The sequence below is a fragment of the Crinia signifera genome, chromosome 1 (assembly GCF_055691185.1).
Source record: "Crinia signifera chromosome 1, ASM5569118v1, whole genome shotgun sequence".
Taxonomy (NCBI): Eukaryota; Metazoa; Chordata; class Amphibia; order Anura; family Myobatrachidae; genus Crinia; species Crinia signifera.
This window is the reverse complement of record NC_139217.1, coordinates 379,742,972-379,761,413: the sequence shown is the minus strand read 5'-3', so window position 1 is coordinate 379,761,413 and position 18,442 is coordinate 379,742,972. Positions and strand designations below refer to the sequence as shown.

The 18,442-nt window shown below is 42.8% G+C and overlaps 1 protein-coding gene across 3 annotated transcripts in view; it reads right to left on the bottom strand.

Annotated features, from left to right (window-relative positions):
• RNFT2 (ring finger protein, transmembrane 2) overlaps nucleotides 1-18,442 on the bottom strand; it is a 60,464-nt gene that overhangs the window by 10,740 nt on the left and 31,282 nt on the right. For all 3 annotated transcript variants that reach the window (XM_083151451.1, XM_083151450.1, XM_083151449.1), the window contains exons 7-8: nucleotides 6,912-7,061; nucleotides 2,697-2,762 (exon numbers count right to left, since the gene is read on the bottom strand). In XM_083151451.1, the coding sequence (XP_083007577.1) occupies nucleotides 2,697-2,762; nucleotides 6,912-7,061 (216 nt within the window). The remainder of the gene's footprint in view (nucleotides 1-2,696; nucleotides 2,763-6,911; nucleotides 7,062-18,442) is intronic.

The window sequence follows — 18,442 nt, the reverse complement described above, 5'->3', positions numbered from 1 at the left end:
TTCAATTCAGCCCACAATGAATAGTGCCGGGAAGGAGCTCCCGGAGTTCTTCTGTTACTATTTTGTTGGAGAATGCCGGTACTCGTGACTTAAATGAGGGGGTGTATTCAATGCTCCGGCGAGCACAGCACAGCATTCTCCATTTTTGTTCGCTGTGCATTTTCTATTTTTTCTACCGATCGCCATTTTTTCTACCCCTATTCAGCGTGTCAGCTATTCGCCACCCCTGACGGCGAGCATTGACCAATGCGTTGTAGGAGGATGTAATGGCTCCATTTGTAGGGAGTTTTCAAATATTGCAGAGATATGCAGAAAAATGCAAATTAGCCTAAAATAAATTATTCCAAAGCAGCTGATGTGTGAAAAGCTGCATATCTCCTCATAGGTCAAATGAAGGAGTGAGGAAGAAGAGGTGAATCATGGGTAATCTCTGAGGTGAATCATGGGTAGAATAATCAGTGAAAAAAAAAAGGCATCATGGGTGGAAAAATATATATAAACATTTTTTTTAAATAAAATAATGTGGTGCTTCTAAAGAAAAAAATAATATCGATCCTTCAAATAATAAAAAAATAGATAAGTAGACACAAAAAAAACAATAAAAAACATTTATTTTATAAGTACGTACACAAAATTTCCCATAAGAAAGCAACGGCGATGACTAAGCAGCGATCAAGGCTCTCTATTTATTTTTGGCATACCAGGAGTGTTGAATAGGGCGAGGTACATTTTTGGAGAGAGGACTGCCCTTCACGCCAAAAAAAAAAGTGAACCTCACTGGAAAAGAAAAGCGAAATGGGAGCATTGAATACAGCCCCAGGTGTTTAGTCACAAGAATGGCATTTCTCCAACTTAAGTACAAAACAGCATTGTGGGCAAAGATTGCTTCTAGCACCCCAGGAGTGTTTATGACAGATTATTCACAGACACAATTACAGTATGTGATAGTGGGAAACCGATAGTACCTGGTCATGCTATGAGAGATTTATGAAGGTTGTAGAAAGCAGATGTTTAGTATCAGATGATTAACTCATTATTTTCCCCAACTCTATTTTCACATGAATTCAGCCACTCACACTTGTTTATTGACATCACACCCATTTGTGTTCTAGAACTACAACTCGTGGTTGTCCCAAAGCGTCACCAGGTCGCTTTCATAGAGGACATGCTCATAATACCATACCCACAGACTCAGTCGCAAAGAATATACAAGCATTGCACATTAAACTACTCAGCACAGCCTGGTCGTGCGTCAGGCACTTTGTATTGCATTTTCAGCAAAAAAACCTCCCAACCCTAGCAGAGTTTTTCTGGAAGTGGTAGTCCACCAATGTATGAGAACATGACTGTACATGCACAGTGATCGCATCATATTTTACCAATAAATAGCTCCCAATGATCCACTTTTTAAAATATCAATGGATCCCACAGAATGCACTATGACCTGTCTGTGTGTTTCACCCTCCATGCTGCAGTTATCTGCAGTGTCTCCCAAGCCAATCACCATCTTGCCTGTAGTGTCCCGAAAGTCAATTGCCTGGGCACCTGTAGTGTCTTCCTCCCTCCCTACCCGACAATTCAGCTCTCCAGTGGTACCTCTGCATCCTCATTCTCCAGTGGATAGCACTAGGTAGGATGGAGCACCACTATTTAGGTAGCTTGGTGTGTACAGATAATACACAACTAAAACTTTCAGAATTGTAGCTGTAGTTTGGCAATAAGTGGAGAGCTGCTTATAAGTGTAGACAAATTGCTAGGTCTCATCATTACAGGGGCAGATGAAAATACAATCTCTGAAGCTGTAGCCCGGGGAGCCAGGTGTCTTCCCGACGGTCAGTAAACCGACATTGGAGTCCTGACTGTTAACAGCTTGACAGTCTGGATCCCGACTTACATGGGCTAGTCTCCCTTTTGGGGGTCCACAAGCCCCATAGAGGGAGAATAGAACCTGTGGTGAGTGTGGCAAACACAGTGAGCCAGTAAGGGGCTTCGTATTGCTTGCCCACCTAATGACCGTTGGAATCCCGCCTGTCGGCAGCTCATACCACACCCGTAGCCTGGGTGCTAGACTGTCACCAAACATAGTGGAGCATTATGGGTAAGATAAAGTGAGCTTGAGTGACGGGTGTTGCTGTAGTGTGAGCGATGCCTGTGATTATCACTGTAAATGCTATGCATGAACAGTACTGATCGGTACAGAACAGTACGCACTTTCCAATAAAACTATAAGCACACAAGTTGTTCAGAGTGGATATGGGAGAATTCAAAGAATTTCAATGGGCAATCAGATATAAAAATGTATGAGGATTAGGAACGGCTTGGGCACTATGCAGGAATGATGAGGCTTTAATTGGCCACTGTCTGTCACTCTGGGGTGTTCTAAAATCAAACTACATTCTGGTAGAAACAATATTTTCTGAGATCTGATCCATGGAAAAGAAAATCCTTTCCAGCCGAAAAGAAGGAGCAGAGCAGCTTGCTTCACATTAATACCCATATGGCTTGACATAGAAAGTGTACAGGTATGTCATTCTGTGTACATTAATATAGAAATGGACCTCTTATTTTGCAGGCATACTGTAGCTATGACTTGGCAAGCTAAATTATTTTAAGGTATGGCATGGTAATATAAAAAGGAATGGGTATGGAGTAAGTGGCTAATGGAAATGAATGTCTTGGGATTTTAAAACAATTACCTGTGGATAGCAGAGAACTCTTAATGCTTTCCTTAAGCCTCCAATACGACCACAGATGTCAAAGGACTAGAAGACAAAGCAGAAGCTCAGGAAATGAATGCACAAACACTATAATATGTCATACAGATTCACAACTAATCAGGAACTTGATTTCATGATAAATATTTAGTCATAAAAAAGAAGTGTCCTATAAACTTACTAGTTCACAAAACAATTATGGACAATACAAGCTTAGATGTTTTGATGACAGTATGAACAGCTTCATTGTTCTCGATAGACAGACTTGTGTGTATACATACAGGCCATTTAGAAAGAGGCACCGTAGTATTACTGGACAAATAAACTCCTACTAGATCCAATAACACTGTTTCATGGTCTGATGCTCTATGCTGAGTAATTGTCTGCCCAGATAGCATTAGCAAAGGAATCCCTATCTACTGTATAAGAGAGTGTAAACTGAAACCTTGCCAGGACTTTTCCTTAAGTATCCTTTTTAATGCATGTGTCTGCTCCTACTGGGCGATATACAATGGCAGCCACCACCAGGGAATACATTAACTGCTTCTCTGCTGGAGCCTATTCTGTCATTATTGGAATTACCGTAGTATCCTCACATAGGCGCTCATTCAGATTTAGGGGGGTATTCAATCATTAATGTGCACCCACAGCCATCTCCCGACGGGGGAGATGGCTGCGGGGCCCTATTCAATGCTGTCTTCCCCGACAGCATTGAACAGGGTTTCACCGCAGAACGAGCCCGACATCACAAGCTGTCGGGCTCGTTCTGCCGAGAAAAGCCGGAAATAGGCGAGCTCCTGGCCGGAGCTCGTCTATTTCCGTCATGAACTCGCGGCCACGCCCCCTTCTCGCCGCTCGGCGGCCGGGACATTGAATCCCGACTGCCGAGCTCCAGGCGAGCTGACCGAGAACGGGACAGGGGCACGGCTGTCGAGCTTCCTCGACAGCCATTCCCCTAACATTCAATACCCCCCTAAATATACTTAGGGAAACACCAATAATGAAGAATGGCTAAAATGTGCCACCCACAACCTGTCTCTTACTCTCAGTCACTTCCAGATATTAGAGGTTAAATAGGGATAACAAATCCCAGTTGTTCTACATTTATTTCAGTACAGTTCCCATTTTAAAGAAATACTGTAGATCAATTTTTAACAGGAATTGGGCAATTTTAAGGGAAGAGCCTGTGGAATGACTTCTGTGACTGACTCTCTGGTTTCAAGTTTCAGGTACTATGCATATTTACAGATTATGGGGGGTATTCAATTCAGGCCATATTTTTCTTGCTAGCTGAAAAACATGGGGTGAAATGTAATAGGGTGAGGGATTCAGAAAGTGAGAGATTTGGTAAAAAATCTCCAGTTTTTTTTTTAAAGTGGCAATCATTGACACTGCAAAATCTAACTGTTTCTGCAGTGTCAATGATTGCCACTTTAAAAAAACTGGAGATTTCTTACCAAATCTCTCACTTTCTGATTATCAAACCTTATTACATTTCACCCACAGACTTTACAATACAATTGCGACCATTTTCAGATGTTTTTTTTTTTAAACAATAGATTTTTATTTTTATTTTTTATTTTACAGGAAAGAAAAAAGGAACAAAAACAGTTATACACTTTAGCAAGTAGTTTGATTACACATAATTATAGCATCAACTAAAGTTAATGTAGGAACATCTGAAGATGAAGAGAAAAAAAAAAAAAGAATACAGATGATCAACATAAAATAAAATACAGTTACAATTAAAATTAAAGTACAATTAGAATTAAAGTACAATTAGCAGAGTTCAGGGATTCAGATGTTTTTTAAACATGTTTAACTTTTGAGATCATGGATTCACGTTTTTTCGACCATAAAATCAGCTAAAAGTGCAGTTTTTTCGACTATCCAAAAAACGGCACAGAATTGAATACCCATTGAATACCCCCTAATGTCTTGCTCCATTATTGGAGTCGGCTTATTATAACCTCAATCACAGATATCCCATCAACCTTTATCACTGATTGCAGGTAAAAGGCTCGGCCAGGACTCTATAATTAGCCCCAAAAAGCCGGCCTTGCCGATGCTTATTGGGCATATTGTTTCGCCTGCCCCAAGTAGATGAAGCAAAATCACTGAAAACAGCCCAGTTTACCAGCAAAACCAGGGCTGCGGCGGCCGAAAACACACAGGTTTCAATGTATTTTTGGGAGAGCTTGTGCTGTTTATTGGATGATCAATATGGGATAGCCTAATAAAAGAACATCAGTAAAATATAGGGAAAGAGTTTTCCACACCGGAGTTTTATTGGTGATAATAGGATGTCTCCAAACACCTGTAGATTTCTGTGTATCACCCACACAAATCAGGCTTCGATTTTTTGGTGTTTTTTGTGGTGGTGATGATGGTGGTGGTGGTGGCGGTGGGTTGTGGTTATTATATTTCCGAAATCAATATCACTGTATTAATTATAATGAAGTCTAAAGTGCACATTAATCTTAGGTAGTGACCCAATAGGGCAAATTAGGAAAATGTTATTTACAGATTTATGGTTTGCCCTCATTCCAGCAATAATTACTCATACAAGCCACAATTGAAATCAATGTTGTATATTCTGTCAGGGCCTAATTCAATTACCTGCAGTAATTTACTGTGCTTAACAAAGGGTGGTAGCTATTCAATTTCAGCCCCTATTATTTTTGTGACAACCCACAGAACCTGGGATAACTTCCTGTAGTTTTGGATTAACAGTTTTAAAGCACCCACTATGAGGTTGTAGAACACAAATTTATGCTAGAGTCTACTCAGGCTCAGTGGCGCACTGGGGGGGGGGGGGGGGTTGGGTTCTGAGTACCAAGAAAACCCCCCCAGGAATCTGAGGGCAATAGACTGAAAGCTGAGGGTCCCCTCTTTCCATGGGTACAATAATTTTAAAAATCGGCCCTGGGGAACCAGAGATACTTCAAATCAGTGGTCCTCATCCAAGCCTGTTAATTGCTATTCCCAGTAAGATATTTCAGGTTCTGTCTGACTTAAGAGTTTTTCTGAGGGTATGTTCCAAAAGCTGGAACTCTCCCCCTTTGATGGACACTAGTAGCTTGTCTCAACTCTGCCCAGAACCAGAGATACCAGCCTTCCAGCAGCTGATTACTGCTCCAGCTTCACACACCTGGTATCTAGTTTTATATACTCGTTGGCAGATTGCTCTGCCTCCTGAAGTGTGATCCCCTAGTGGGATTCTCTAATTTTTAATTCCATTAAAAGCTAAGAAATCTAGTTCCGGGAACTGGAGATATCTGCAGTCAAACAAGCTGTCCTCCCACCAGTAAATTATGAATAATAAGCCCATTCCACTATTCACCCCTCCTCTGCATATTAAACATCCTCTACCACCCTGGAAGTTATGTATCAAGGCCCCTTCATTCAGCCCAATGCCCCCTTCTCCCACCATTTGTGCAGTAAAGGGGTAATTAGTGGAAACTACTGATCCAGGCCCTACATGCTGAGCGGTTGATATAATACCCCCTACCACCCGCGGGACATCAAAGCTTCCGCTCATAGCACCCCCCACCCCTACCGCTGGAGGATAGGTAGGGGCCCCAATACATTGCTATGCCCAGGGGTCTACACAGCTGTTATGTATATATACATATATATATTATTATTATTTATATACATTTGGTCTATCTATAATACTTTAACGGACCTGGCATATACTGGGTCACCTAAGTGTCCATCTCCGTGCTTTTCTCCGCCCCTCTCTGGAAATCCCCTTCTGAAAATCCTGCGTTTGCCCCTGAGGCTCCAACAGAAATCAGAGTTTACTGCAGCCTGGTGACAGGCTATAACTGAATAGCCCTGGAAGATCAATTAGCCCACAGTAATTAATTGCAGCTGATTGAATATGCCCATTGTCTAAGATCAATCAAATGTTAATCTGGAATGGAAGAAAAGGATGATGAACATGACCATGATCTGACAGTGTGTGCCTCTATTATTTAGCTACATTAGTTGTGTCCCATAGAACTTGACTATTGTGCTTCACTTGACTCATCCTACCTGGCCACATATTTGAATGACCAAACTGGACATAGATCTAGATGTCCCATCTTAGTAAATTTCCCCCAAAGACTGTTATTTTTAGAAAGTTACAGGGAATATAACAATACTTTTGCCAATCATATTCCAAAATGTGATGTTACCGTTCCAGCTCACCTTACAGAGACTGTACAGGATTATCAGGATGCCACCTAGGAAATAGGTGCTTGAAGGATCGTCACCTATTATATATTTATACCACAGTTGGATGGGCACCAGGGAACGGACCAGCTGGCTCAGCTCTTCAATCAACAGGTAAAACTTGCCCTGTAGAGACACAGGTAAACACTTAATGCCAGAGAGACAAAGAAGACTCAAACACAGAGGCTTTGATTACTGTATTTCATGTGGTATTATGAATCTATTGAGAATATATAATAATAAAGAATTCAATACTACGAGGTCCAGAGCAATAACTCTACAGATTACTAAACAGGATACTTAGTATAACAATGCAAAGATTGTACGCTTGCTAGCAGGGCCCACCTACCTCCGTGTCGATTTGTATCTACCCAGTTTGTTTAATCACTGTTGTTTCCAACTGTAAAGGGCAACGGAATATGCTGCGTTATATAAGAAACTGTAAATAAATTATAAATAAAGAATAAAACAGGGGCATTTACCACCACTAATCTCACTGCCTTCTGGATCACTGCCTCCACAATTCCAGATTACGAAATTAACTGTCACAGATTGACAAATTAGGAGGCCAGTGACAAGAGTAAAATCTGTCAATGAATTGCCTGCTACCCACACAAGGCTAAGAAAGGTCTGTCAACAATATGCCTGCTAACTACAAAGGGGTAAGGCCCGTCAGTGATATAACTGATTCACACACAGGGGTAAGTAAGGCCCATCAGTTATACCACAGGTCTTCAACCTGTGGCCCTCCAGATGTTGTGGAACTACATGTCCCAGCATGCCCTGAGGTTTTTTGGCATGCTCTTATAGGAAAAAATGTGGCAATGCATGTTGGAACATGTAGTTTCACAACATCTGGAGGGCCACAGGTTGAAGACCCATGAATACAGTATACCTGCTTCACACAGGGGTAAATAAAGGCCCATCAGTGATATTCCTGCTTCACACACAGGGGTAAATAAGGACCATCAGTGATATTCCTGCTTCACACACAGGGGTAAGTAAGGCCCATCAGTGATATACCTGCTTCACACACAGGGGTAAGTAAAGGTGGCCATACATTAGAAAGATATTGTACCCAATCATACAATCTCAATTGATTGTAAGATGGATTGTATGCAGATTGTGTGCACATCTTGTGTACACAATCATACAATCAATCAGCAGATGGATTGCATGACTGATTGTATGATAGATTGTATGCACATCTTGTGTACACAATCATACAGCAGATGGAATGTATGACTGATTGTATGATGGATTGTGTGTAAATTGTGTGTCCAAAAACCACCAAGGACTGCTGGGGATTTCAAGGGAAATTGGACACAATCATGAGCGCAATCGATCTTAAGATTGATCTTTCTGATGTATGGCCAGCTTAAGGCCCATCAGTGATATACCTGCTTCACACAGGGATAAGTAAGGCCCATCAGTGATATTCCTGCTTCACACAGGGGTAAGTAAGGCCCATCAGTGATATACCTGCTTCACACAGGGATAAGTAAGGCCCATCAGTGATATACCTGCTTCACACACATGGGTAAGTAAGGCCCATCAGTGATATTCCTGCTTCACACAGGGGTTAGTAAGGCCCATCAGTGATATACCTGCTTCACACACATGGGTAAGTAAGGCCCATCAGTGATATTTCTGCTTCACACAGGGGTTAGTAAGGCCCATCAGTGATATACCTGCTTCACACAGGGGTAAGTAAGGCCCATCAGTGATATACCTGCTTCACATACAGGGGTAAGTAAGGCCCATCAGTGATATACCTGCTTCACACAGGGGTAAGTAAGGCCCATCAGTGATATTCCTGCTTCACATACAGGGGTAAGTAAGGCCCATCAGTGATATACCTGCTTCACACAGGGGTAAGTAAGGCCCATCAGTGATATTCCTGCTTCACATACAGGGGTAAGTAAGGCCCATCAGTGATATACCTGCTTCACACACAGGGGTAAGTAAGGCCCATCAGTGATATTCCTGCTTCACACAGGGGTTAGTAAGGCCCATCAGTGATATACCTGCTTCACACAGGGGTAAGTAAGGCCCATCAGTGATATTCCTGCTTCACACACAGGGGTAATTAAGGCCCATCAGTGATATACCTGCTTCACACAGGGTTAAGTAAGGCCCATCAGTGATATACCTGCTTCACACAGGGGTTAGTAAGGCCCATCAGTGATATACCTGCTTCACACACAGGGTTAAATAAGGCCTGTCTGATGTTCCTGCTACCCACAAAGGGGCAAGGCCGGTCAGTGTTTTGCTAGTCACCCACAAAGGGGCAAGGCCTGTTGATGATTTGCCAGCTACCCAGAAGCTCTGGTCAGTAGAATATATCTGCAGGTGAAGTAGTCTGGTGGTGACAGCAACTGTGCTCCTACACCTCTGGTGGCAATAGGTGTACAAGGAGCATAGTCAAAGTGACCCACTACTGTGGGTCTAAAGATGGGGAGAACCCCCTAGAATGAAAAGTCTCTAAAACTGTGCAAACCAGACAACGAATTTCTTTGCTCGTCTCACTGAGCAACCCGGTGAGATGAGAGGAAAAATTAGTCAAATTTGGCTACTATATTAAACAGTGAAATGCATGGCTACTTAAATAGTGGTCATCTTTGCAAAAAGGGTGAAAGACTGCAAAAGTATAAGAAATGGAACATTTAAGTGTTAACCTGGAAAACACTGTAATATAGCATTTGTATGCAGAGACAGCAGTAGTCTGAATATAGACATGTTGCATATAATTTTATTCAGCTTGTACGTTCTATTCGCTCTGTTTTGCAAATAAGACCCTATTTAACGGATACATTCGCAAAAAAGCCACTTGGCACTACAGTGTCACAAAGAGCTCACTCGTTCTGTATAATGAGATTTGTATCATATACAGTAGAGGACAGATGTATGTGGACACATCTGTAAGGTCACTGGTAAGCTACTGCTTTACTTTGTTAGACAGGTCGGGCAGGGAATGCAGCGAGGGGACCAGAGAGCCGGGTACGTGAAGCCTGGTGGCAGGCACACGTAGAAGGGGAGGGAGCCAGGGAGCGTAGGGAAACCCGGGCAGTGCAGGGACATAGAAAAAAACCCATACAAATTATTGGACACCCAGTGATTGGCTGAGAGCTCTCTCAGCCAATCACTGACTGACCATTCATTTGTATGTTGTTTTTTTTCTATGTGTGCCCGCTGCCTGGTTTCCCCTAATGCTACCTGGCTCCCTCCACCCTCTATGTGCTTCACATACCAGGCTCTCTGGTCCCCTAGCTGCATTCACTGCCTCTGCCTGTCTCCAGACTGCACATAAGATTTACCAAATCACACCGGGACCGTGCATCGGGTCGGAAGGGATGTCTGCACATGCGATTTGGGCCGATTTCACGGCCCGATCCATCCGAATTGGGTGAAACAAATAAATAAAGAACAAATGAATAAAGATTTATCTGAAATCCCCAATTGCTTGAATAACAATGCCTGCAGGCATTTAAAAACCACACAATATATTAAAAAGGTACAACATTTTAAAATACATTTTCCAGAGATATATGATTTTTTGTTCAATGAGTTTACAGGCTATATGTCCTGATACTGGCTTGTGAAGTAAAGATGGCACCAATTACAGACGAGCATGTGCGTTTGGTACACATGCTGACATCAGCTCATTAGCATCTTAGGAAACTGGCACCAAAGACACCTCAATCTCTCCAGTGCAGGGCCATGTGCTATGGCATTGTGTAGAGTACTGCACACACTGCTGTGCTGCAGATGAAAAGACCAGAGAGTGTGCTACACTGATTAACGACTCAGCCATGGATTACAGCCTTCTCAGTCCTAGCATCCCCTGAGATCTCTGGGAGAGGAGGAGTGTGTGTTTATGCCTGTGTTTAGAGGCTGGGAGAAAAAGAAGGTGAGATCATACTGCATGCCTTGTGTTTTACAGTCCCGCTGCTAGGAATAAGTCTCATTGCTCAGGGCTTTGGCATGCTCATGATCTCATAGCCCTCCAATGAGCTGCGAGCGAGGTCACATTTTCATCTGCTCACAGCACCTCACTTGCATTGTTTTCATTTACTATTTACTCCATAGGAGTGAAATAAACCAAATTATAATGTTAGAACATTTACATTCACTTGGCTTATTGCTGCTAAAACCTTTGTTGCTGACTGGAAGCACCTGGCTCGTGCTGGCTTTGATGAAATCGGTCGCAGCGCTTCTAACCTTCAGAATGAAGTTCTAAATCGCCAAGGAGCAAGAATAAGCGGAGGCATCACAGCACCTTCTAGTTAGCAATTTACAAGAACAGGCTCAGTTTAATTTAATGGCAGTGAATAGCAAATCTATACACTGAATCCCCAATCTGTGCGTGACTGCTCGTCAATCTCATGGGTGGTAGAAATGGATCAATGAAGTGTAAAACAACATGTTGTAATATGAAGAGGGCAGAAGTAGAGCTAAGCTCCAATTACTATATTACTACCATTAATTGGTAAGAAACAGCAGGGTGACCTTGGGATAAGTAATTCTATGGCTTGTGGGCTGAAAATATTGGTCTCCAAAAATAAACTTTTACATAATAGGAAATATTGCGCACTACCAGCTAAGGTGTTAGTTCATATTATTTTGCACCAAATTGCTGTATATTAAAACACTACAATGCATACAGATTTACTAACATATGCAATTAGTAACACAAAGGATGGCTCTCTTGATAAGAGCTGTCCTTTGCCATCCGTGGACTTCCTGGTTTCAGCCCTAGGAGTCCCTCCATGTATGGAAAGAGGGATGTGGCAGCTGTGGGAGATCCGGATTGGGCATTGTAGAAGGAAGGCCTTAGGATTCTATAGGGAAATGCCAGCAAAAGCTGAAATTACCCACCACGTGGCATCTAGGCTTCTGCGCCATCACTGTAGCTGCCATGTACAAGAGTTATTTACAGCAGAGGGTTCCTGGGGAACCCTGCCAGAACAATAGCGACACATCTGGTAGCATTGCATCCCCATAGAAACATACTGTATGGGGGATATGGCTGCCGGCCGGAATGGAGGGGTTGCAGCAGGTATCAGATATACCTGCCGAAATCTCTCCTTCTTACATTGCAGGGATAAATAATATTTGTGGCTATTATATAGTTGCAAATATTATTTGATAAATGAGCCCCAAAACCCAAAACAGGAGCTGTGGCTGCATTTTCACTTTAGTACATCCCTCCCTTAATATCTAACAATTGAGTGAGATAAGTGAAACACCTTTGCAAAAGCTCCCATGCAGCAGCGAAACGCGTCAGTGCCCGCACTTTTTGGACCCATATTATCTGCTCATCACTTACTGCCACTTTATCAAACCAAGAAAGACATGCTCTATGATGTAACTGAGACTCCCGTTACACCCGAAGGGCTGCAGTCACGCAGCACCCAGCAGTGAGTACATGGAGCAGCCAGCTTGGACTGCTTTTGAACCTGCATCCTTACTTGGATGGAGTCCTGCATTAACTTTCTGGTGTGCAGCCAAGAGGAAACACCTGACCGCAGCGCGACCACAAACGGAGTCGGCACTCGACTTGGAATATACAGCCTATCAGCGGATTTTTGAACACCACTCTGTTCCGGCCGTAAAGGATCCCTCCAGCACTAACAAGGAGGAGGTAATTAATCACTGTCAGTGGCTATATACAAGACGGTTTTTAAACATTACACCAACAGTTTTTGTCCACCACTATTTTGTGGACACTGATCTAATTTAGATGAACAGTTGCTGACTGTGACTTTTTTTTTTAATCTCCATGGAGTATAAAGGTGCCCATACACGTTACAATTATTGTACTGTATACAATATTGCATTGCATTGGTTTTGCAATGCAATGAGATGAGATCTAGTACAATAAGTATGTGCTGCACATACTTTTTGTACTAGATCTCATCTCATTTCATTGCAAAACCTATGCAATGCGATATTGTATACAATAATTGTAACGTGTATGGGCACGTTAACAATTATTATATGAAGTACTGATACACCATGTAGCAATTTGATATTGTTTTATCATCATTATTATGATAACTCATTTGTTTACTATTATATGTTCACCAATTTCTAAATGCAATTCCAACTAATATTTTAAGACCCAACCAGCTATTTAAAATTAATATGGATTATTAATATAAGATATATTTATTAACAGTTTCTTACAGTATATAGCACATACAAATTCCGTAGCGCTTTACAGAGAGTATTTGAACAGTCACATCAGTCCCTGCCCCAGTGGAGCTTACAGTCTATATTCCCTACCACATGTACACGCACACACAGACATTCTAGGGTTAATTTGTTGGGAGCCAATTAGCCTACCAGTATATTTTTGGAATGTGGGAAGAAACCGGAGTACTCAGAGGAAACCCACGCAAGTATGGGGAGAATATACAAACTCTACACAGAGCCATGGTGGGAATCGAACCCATGACCTCAGTGCAGAGAGGCGGTAATGCTAACCATTACACCATCCATACTACCCAAATATATTTGTTCTTCCCTGTCAGTTGCAAGTTTTTTATATGGTGCAGAGCACCATGTTGTTTAATAAATGAGCCCCAAAAATCCAAAAAACAGAAGTTTGGGGGTTTTAGCTGTATTTTTACTTTTGTACATTCCACCATTAATATATAACAAGTGTTTGAGATAAGTGAAACAGCTAGAACGTGACCCATATACCAGGGTTGCTGACTTTTACAGTTTCCTCTCCGGGAGAACCCCGGAGAGGAGACTGTCAGCATCACTTCTGGGGGCGGGGCCTTATAGAGACATCATCAATCCCTGCCTCCAGTGATGCAAATCCCGCAATATGCGGGTCTCCGTTGAGGGGGCGGAGCTAAATATGACAGCTTTGCATATTTAGCCCCGCCCCATTCCACCGAAACGCCGCGAATGGCGGCAATTTCAAGCTTCTGCCAACAGGTAAATGAGGGAGGAAGGGGACCGCCGGAATCCGGGAGGGTTGCCCACCTTTCCGGGGGGCCGGGAGGGGGACCCGATTTTCGGGATCCTCCCGACCATTCCAGGAGGGTTGGCAACCCTGCCATATACCCAAGCTAAAGCCAGAAAGTATTATGTAGCTGAACCCTGGGAATCTTATGATGCAGGCTTGTAGAACTATTTACAGTATTACTGTGGTTGCCATATGGATGTACTGTATGGGAAACCTTTCAATGTTCTGCATAGAAGCCTTAGTGAGCATGTAATCCACCCCACAGATGTCTAAATACCACTAACTGTTCTCTAACTGGTCATTTATACCATTCTGACCCGTGCCTCTGTCTGCCAAGCAGAACAGCACAGCATGTAGCCACATGCATGACATATATTGCTGAGAACATAAAAAATAATATGCATGGATAAGAGTTACAAGTTGGCAGTGGGTTCTCTCAGGTGGGAATATGATAGAGTGCAGGGTATGTGAGGGCAGAGTTAAAGAAATAAGATGAAGTAAATGTAAATGCATTAGGAAGTGTAATGGGTCGGGATACTGTGTGGCCAGTTGTAGACTAATCCCAAGTCACATCAATCATATCCAAGACTAAAGTGAAAGGGCTGAAATTTGCAATGCACCAATCAACTAAGCACTTGGGTTGCTATCACAAAGCAGCAGCATTAGGTAATTTGCTCCTTATAGATACTAGTATCTGACTCATGCTCGCCCTCTACTGGACTTATTGCTACAGCAGCATCTTTTTGTGCAAAAATCAATACATTTTCTACTTTCGTCATGAATCCTATTTTTAGCCGAAGAAAAATATATTCAAAGGAAAACTTTAATCATCTATTTAACAGAATGTTAGCAAAAACAATAAAGAAATATCTTGCAATTTACAAATTGTTACCATTACATATTGTGTAATTTCCTTACCAATTCCAGCACAGGGTTGTGGTATGATGGAAAATGGATAATATCTCCCTTTCAATTAAAGCTTTTAGCTATCATCATAATGTGCAGAAAAAAAACCTAAAAAGCTGCAAATGGTCAAAACAAAGTTTACTTTACTTTTTAATAATTCAAACAATAAATAAGACACATTAGTGGCTCTTTCTGCTGAGCAGCCATATGAATTATCTATGAAAATACTTGTAGTGGGAAGACTTAAAAATACATTAAGGATCATTTATATAGTGTAAAGTTCCAGCCCATCTATGCTATTGCAGTACCAAGCAGCTACTTTTACACCTGTGTCTATGGGTCGATGTGCAGGCCAAGGTACAATAGCAGCATCCACAGCAGCCCATCGTCCAATAAGGAATGCTAAGTGGGTAGTCCTGCTAAGTGGGGGTCCTTGCTAAGTGTAGACCTAGGTCTCACTAACGCACTGCAATAAAGAAAAGGTACTGGTGTCATTTCACGGCGGCACTTACGTAGTCAGCGTAGTGTCCCTGTTAGAATCAGCGTAGTGTTCCAGCTGCTAGTATAGTCAGCTTGTGTCTGCGACTGTGTGTACGTTCGCGCCTAACCGAAGCTTACGTAGTTAGCTTTGTCAGTCAGCGTTACCATTGACCTTATTTAACCTGCCTGACATGACAGGTGTGAATGTGTTCCTGAAACACCCCCACTATCTACGTCAGACCGAAGCGTGGAGCGCACAGTGCGCCCCGCGAGGGGACGTTGTACGGGTCCTCCCGACTTGTTCATACCCACCACTATCCATGTCGGCGTGGAGTTGATTTTATAGAGTGTGGTGAGTGTAGAAAGCCACCGAGCCCGAAGCTTGGCGAGCGCAGCGAACCCCACGAGGGGATGCGTAAAACGAGCCCAAAGCGTGGCGAGCGGACGCGGATTACTTGACATGTATTCCACGTCCCCTCGCCATGCTTCGGGCTCATTTTACGCTTCCGCTCGCCACGCTTCGGGCTCGGTGGCTCGCCACACTTTATAAAATCAAATCCACGCCGATGTGGATAGTGGGGGTATGAAAAGGTTGGGAGGACGCGTACCGCCGCCCCTCGCCACACTTCGAGTTGACGTTTATAGTGGGGGTTTGAAATGGAGGCATTTGCCAGTATGTAACATGGAGCACTGGCAAATGTGTCCTTTATTGTGCACGAGACGCACTTGAGCCCGTACCCCCCCTTTGTGCATGAGACGCACGCGCTATCGAACCCCTAACCCTGGCAGTCTCCCTGAAGCGGACATGGGCAGGGTTGCCGTACCCTACCACAAAAATTACTGAGGCACACAAGCGTATGAGACACTCCTCCGGTGCCCGTATGATCGCCTCTCTGCCAGCGTCCCCCAGTGCAGGGGATCTGGCGGTTACTGGCGCTGTGTGAGAGGCGCTCACTAGGCTTACCAGGGACGCTGAGGACAGAGCTGCAGCTCGCGGGGACAGTACGTGACTATACTGCCTGACGGGGACACTACGCTGACTACGCAGGGCTGCAGTTGGGACAGTACGCTGACATCGTAGCGTAGCGTGCCACCATGAAACTACACAAGTACCAAAGAAAATACTGTAAATGCATTTTGCCACAAACTAAACTTTAAATGAAAGGGGACATTTAGGAAGATGTTCCTTGTTTTCTGGTAGGGCACAGAGCACTTTATATATACCCCAGATGGAGTGTTCTGGCAGCTGTGAGATAGGGTTTCATCCCTATACTTATGAATGAGACACATATTGCACATATCCGTTTCACTTTTTGACAAAGTGCATTTCTGAGCACAGTTTGATCAATGTACACAAACTACAAAACAATCGTAGACAACGGTCATGTTACCTCACTCTAATTACTAATATAAGACCTAAATAAGAGTTCAATTTAGCTGTATTTTAGGAGAAAAACATTAAAAGCAACTCCGTGAAGCTGGTTGTCCTGTTGACCTAGATTACTTTTTCACCATTTTCACTATGTGCAGTTTTATGGAGCTTTAAGAAGTTATGAGCAGTCGCTGTGCGCACCTGGGAATGGACCTGACTGACAAGTAAGAACTCTTATGCACATAGAGAAGCCTGGCGTCATTTATCATTGCTGTATCGAAGCTTAGGTATAACACAGATGTTCAGTACAATAAATTGTAAGAGCTGCATTATGGAAACTGTATGCAAATCTACCATACACTAGTTTACATAATATTTCATTCCAATTCTTGCACTAAGTGCAGTTACTGGGGTGCAGGGGAGTTGGCGGGTTTGTCTCCAAAAATTGGCTCAATTCTTTAGAAAGTAATAGGACAAAGTACAATGTTCAGTAATGTAGAAAGGAGAGTAAACTGGATCTATGGAAATATACAGTAGAATATGCCACAAATGTGTACGCAGCACATATAAAATAGTTGTGTACAAACATCATTATTATACTGACCACCTGACATTGTTTATCTATGGTTTTTTTGACCCGAATGTCGACACAGTCGACATGGACACTGGTTAAAGTGCACTGCTGCACTTGCCATACTTCGGGCACGGTGCCTCGCTACGCTCAGCGCACTATTTTATTCTCTGACCACACCCTAGTGGATGGTAGAGCATGAAATGCCACCTGTCGGCACATGTCATGTCGACATGGACACCGAAACGTAGCACCACATCCACCCGCATGGCTCATTGCGCTCGCCATGCTTCGGGCACACAATTTTATTCTCACACCACACACATGTCGGGTCAAGAAACTGTCAAAAACCCCATGTCTACCTATTGACTGTCGACCTAGACCATGTCGACCTAATGCTTGTGTCGACCCAATGACCTGTCCATCTAAAGCCATGTCGACCTATACCCATGTTGACCTAATGCTGTCAACCTAACGATTGTCGACCAACTTGCTGTAGACCAAATGAACGTATCCCATGGTCACTAACACTAGAGCACCAACTGCTAAGTACTGCTCCCTGAGGCCTGATTTTATATAACATATAAGCTGTTTTCCACTATACACAATAAATGCACATGAAGTTAAATAGTATTAGGTTATTATTGTTCCCATGTTATGTTGTGTATAGCAGGTAAATTAAAGTACATGCCTGCTATTGGATGCTGCCTACAACAGAGAGACGAAGTACAGCTGATGTCACCATTTCAAATTGGTGCTTTTGCACACTTGAGAATTTGTAGGCACAATATTTAAAGGTTCTTTTTAAAGGCACTTCATTGTTGCAGTTTTTAATACTTGTGAAAATAATGTAGACAACCTGCCCCTGGTAATACAGTATGTGGACAACTACTTTTTTTCCCTACATCTCAGCTGTATTGTGTACTGAGAATTGGGTGGCCTATTGTCACCTGTACTTTGCTTTTAGTTACTGTAATGTTATGTACCCAGTATTGGTGTGCCTTATGTACGGAGCTGCAAACCACTTGTGGCGCCTTATAAAAAAAAAGTAATAAAAATATAGTCATTGGAATAAAATTATTTTTTTCTATACTTCCAGAGCTTGGGAGAGGGCACAGAAAAACAATGCAGCCTATATGCAAATGTAGTCACGCAAATTGCTCCATTGTCATTCCCAGGTGGCTGGCTACCTACGT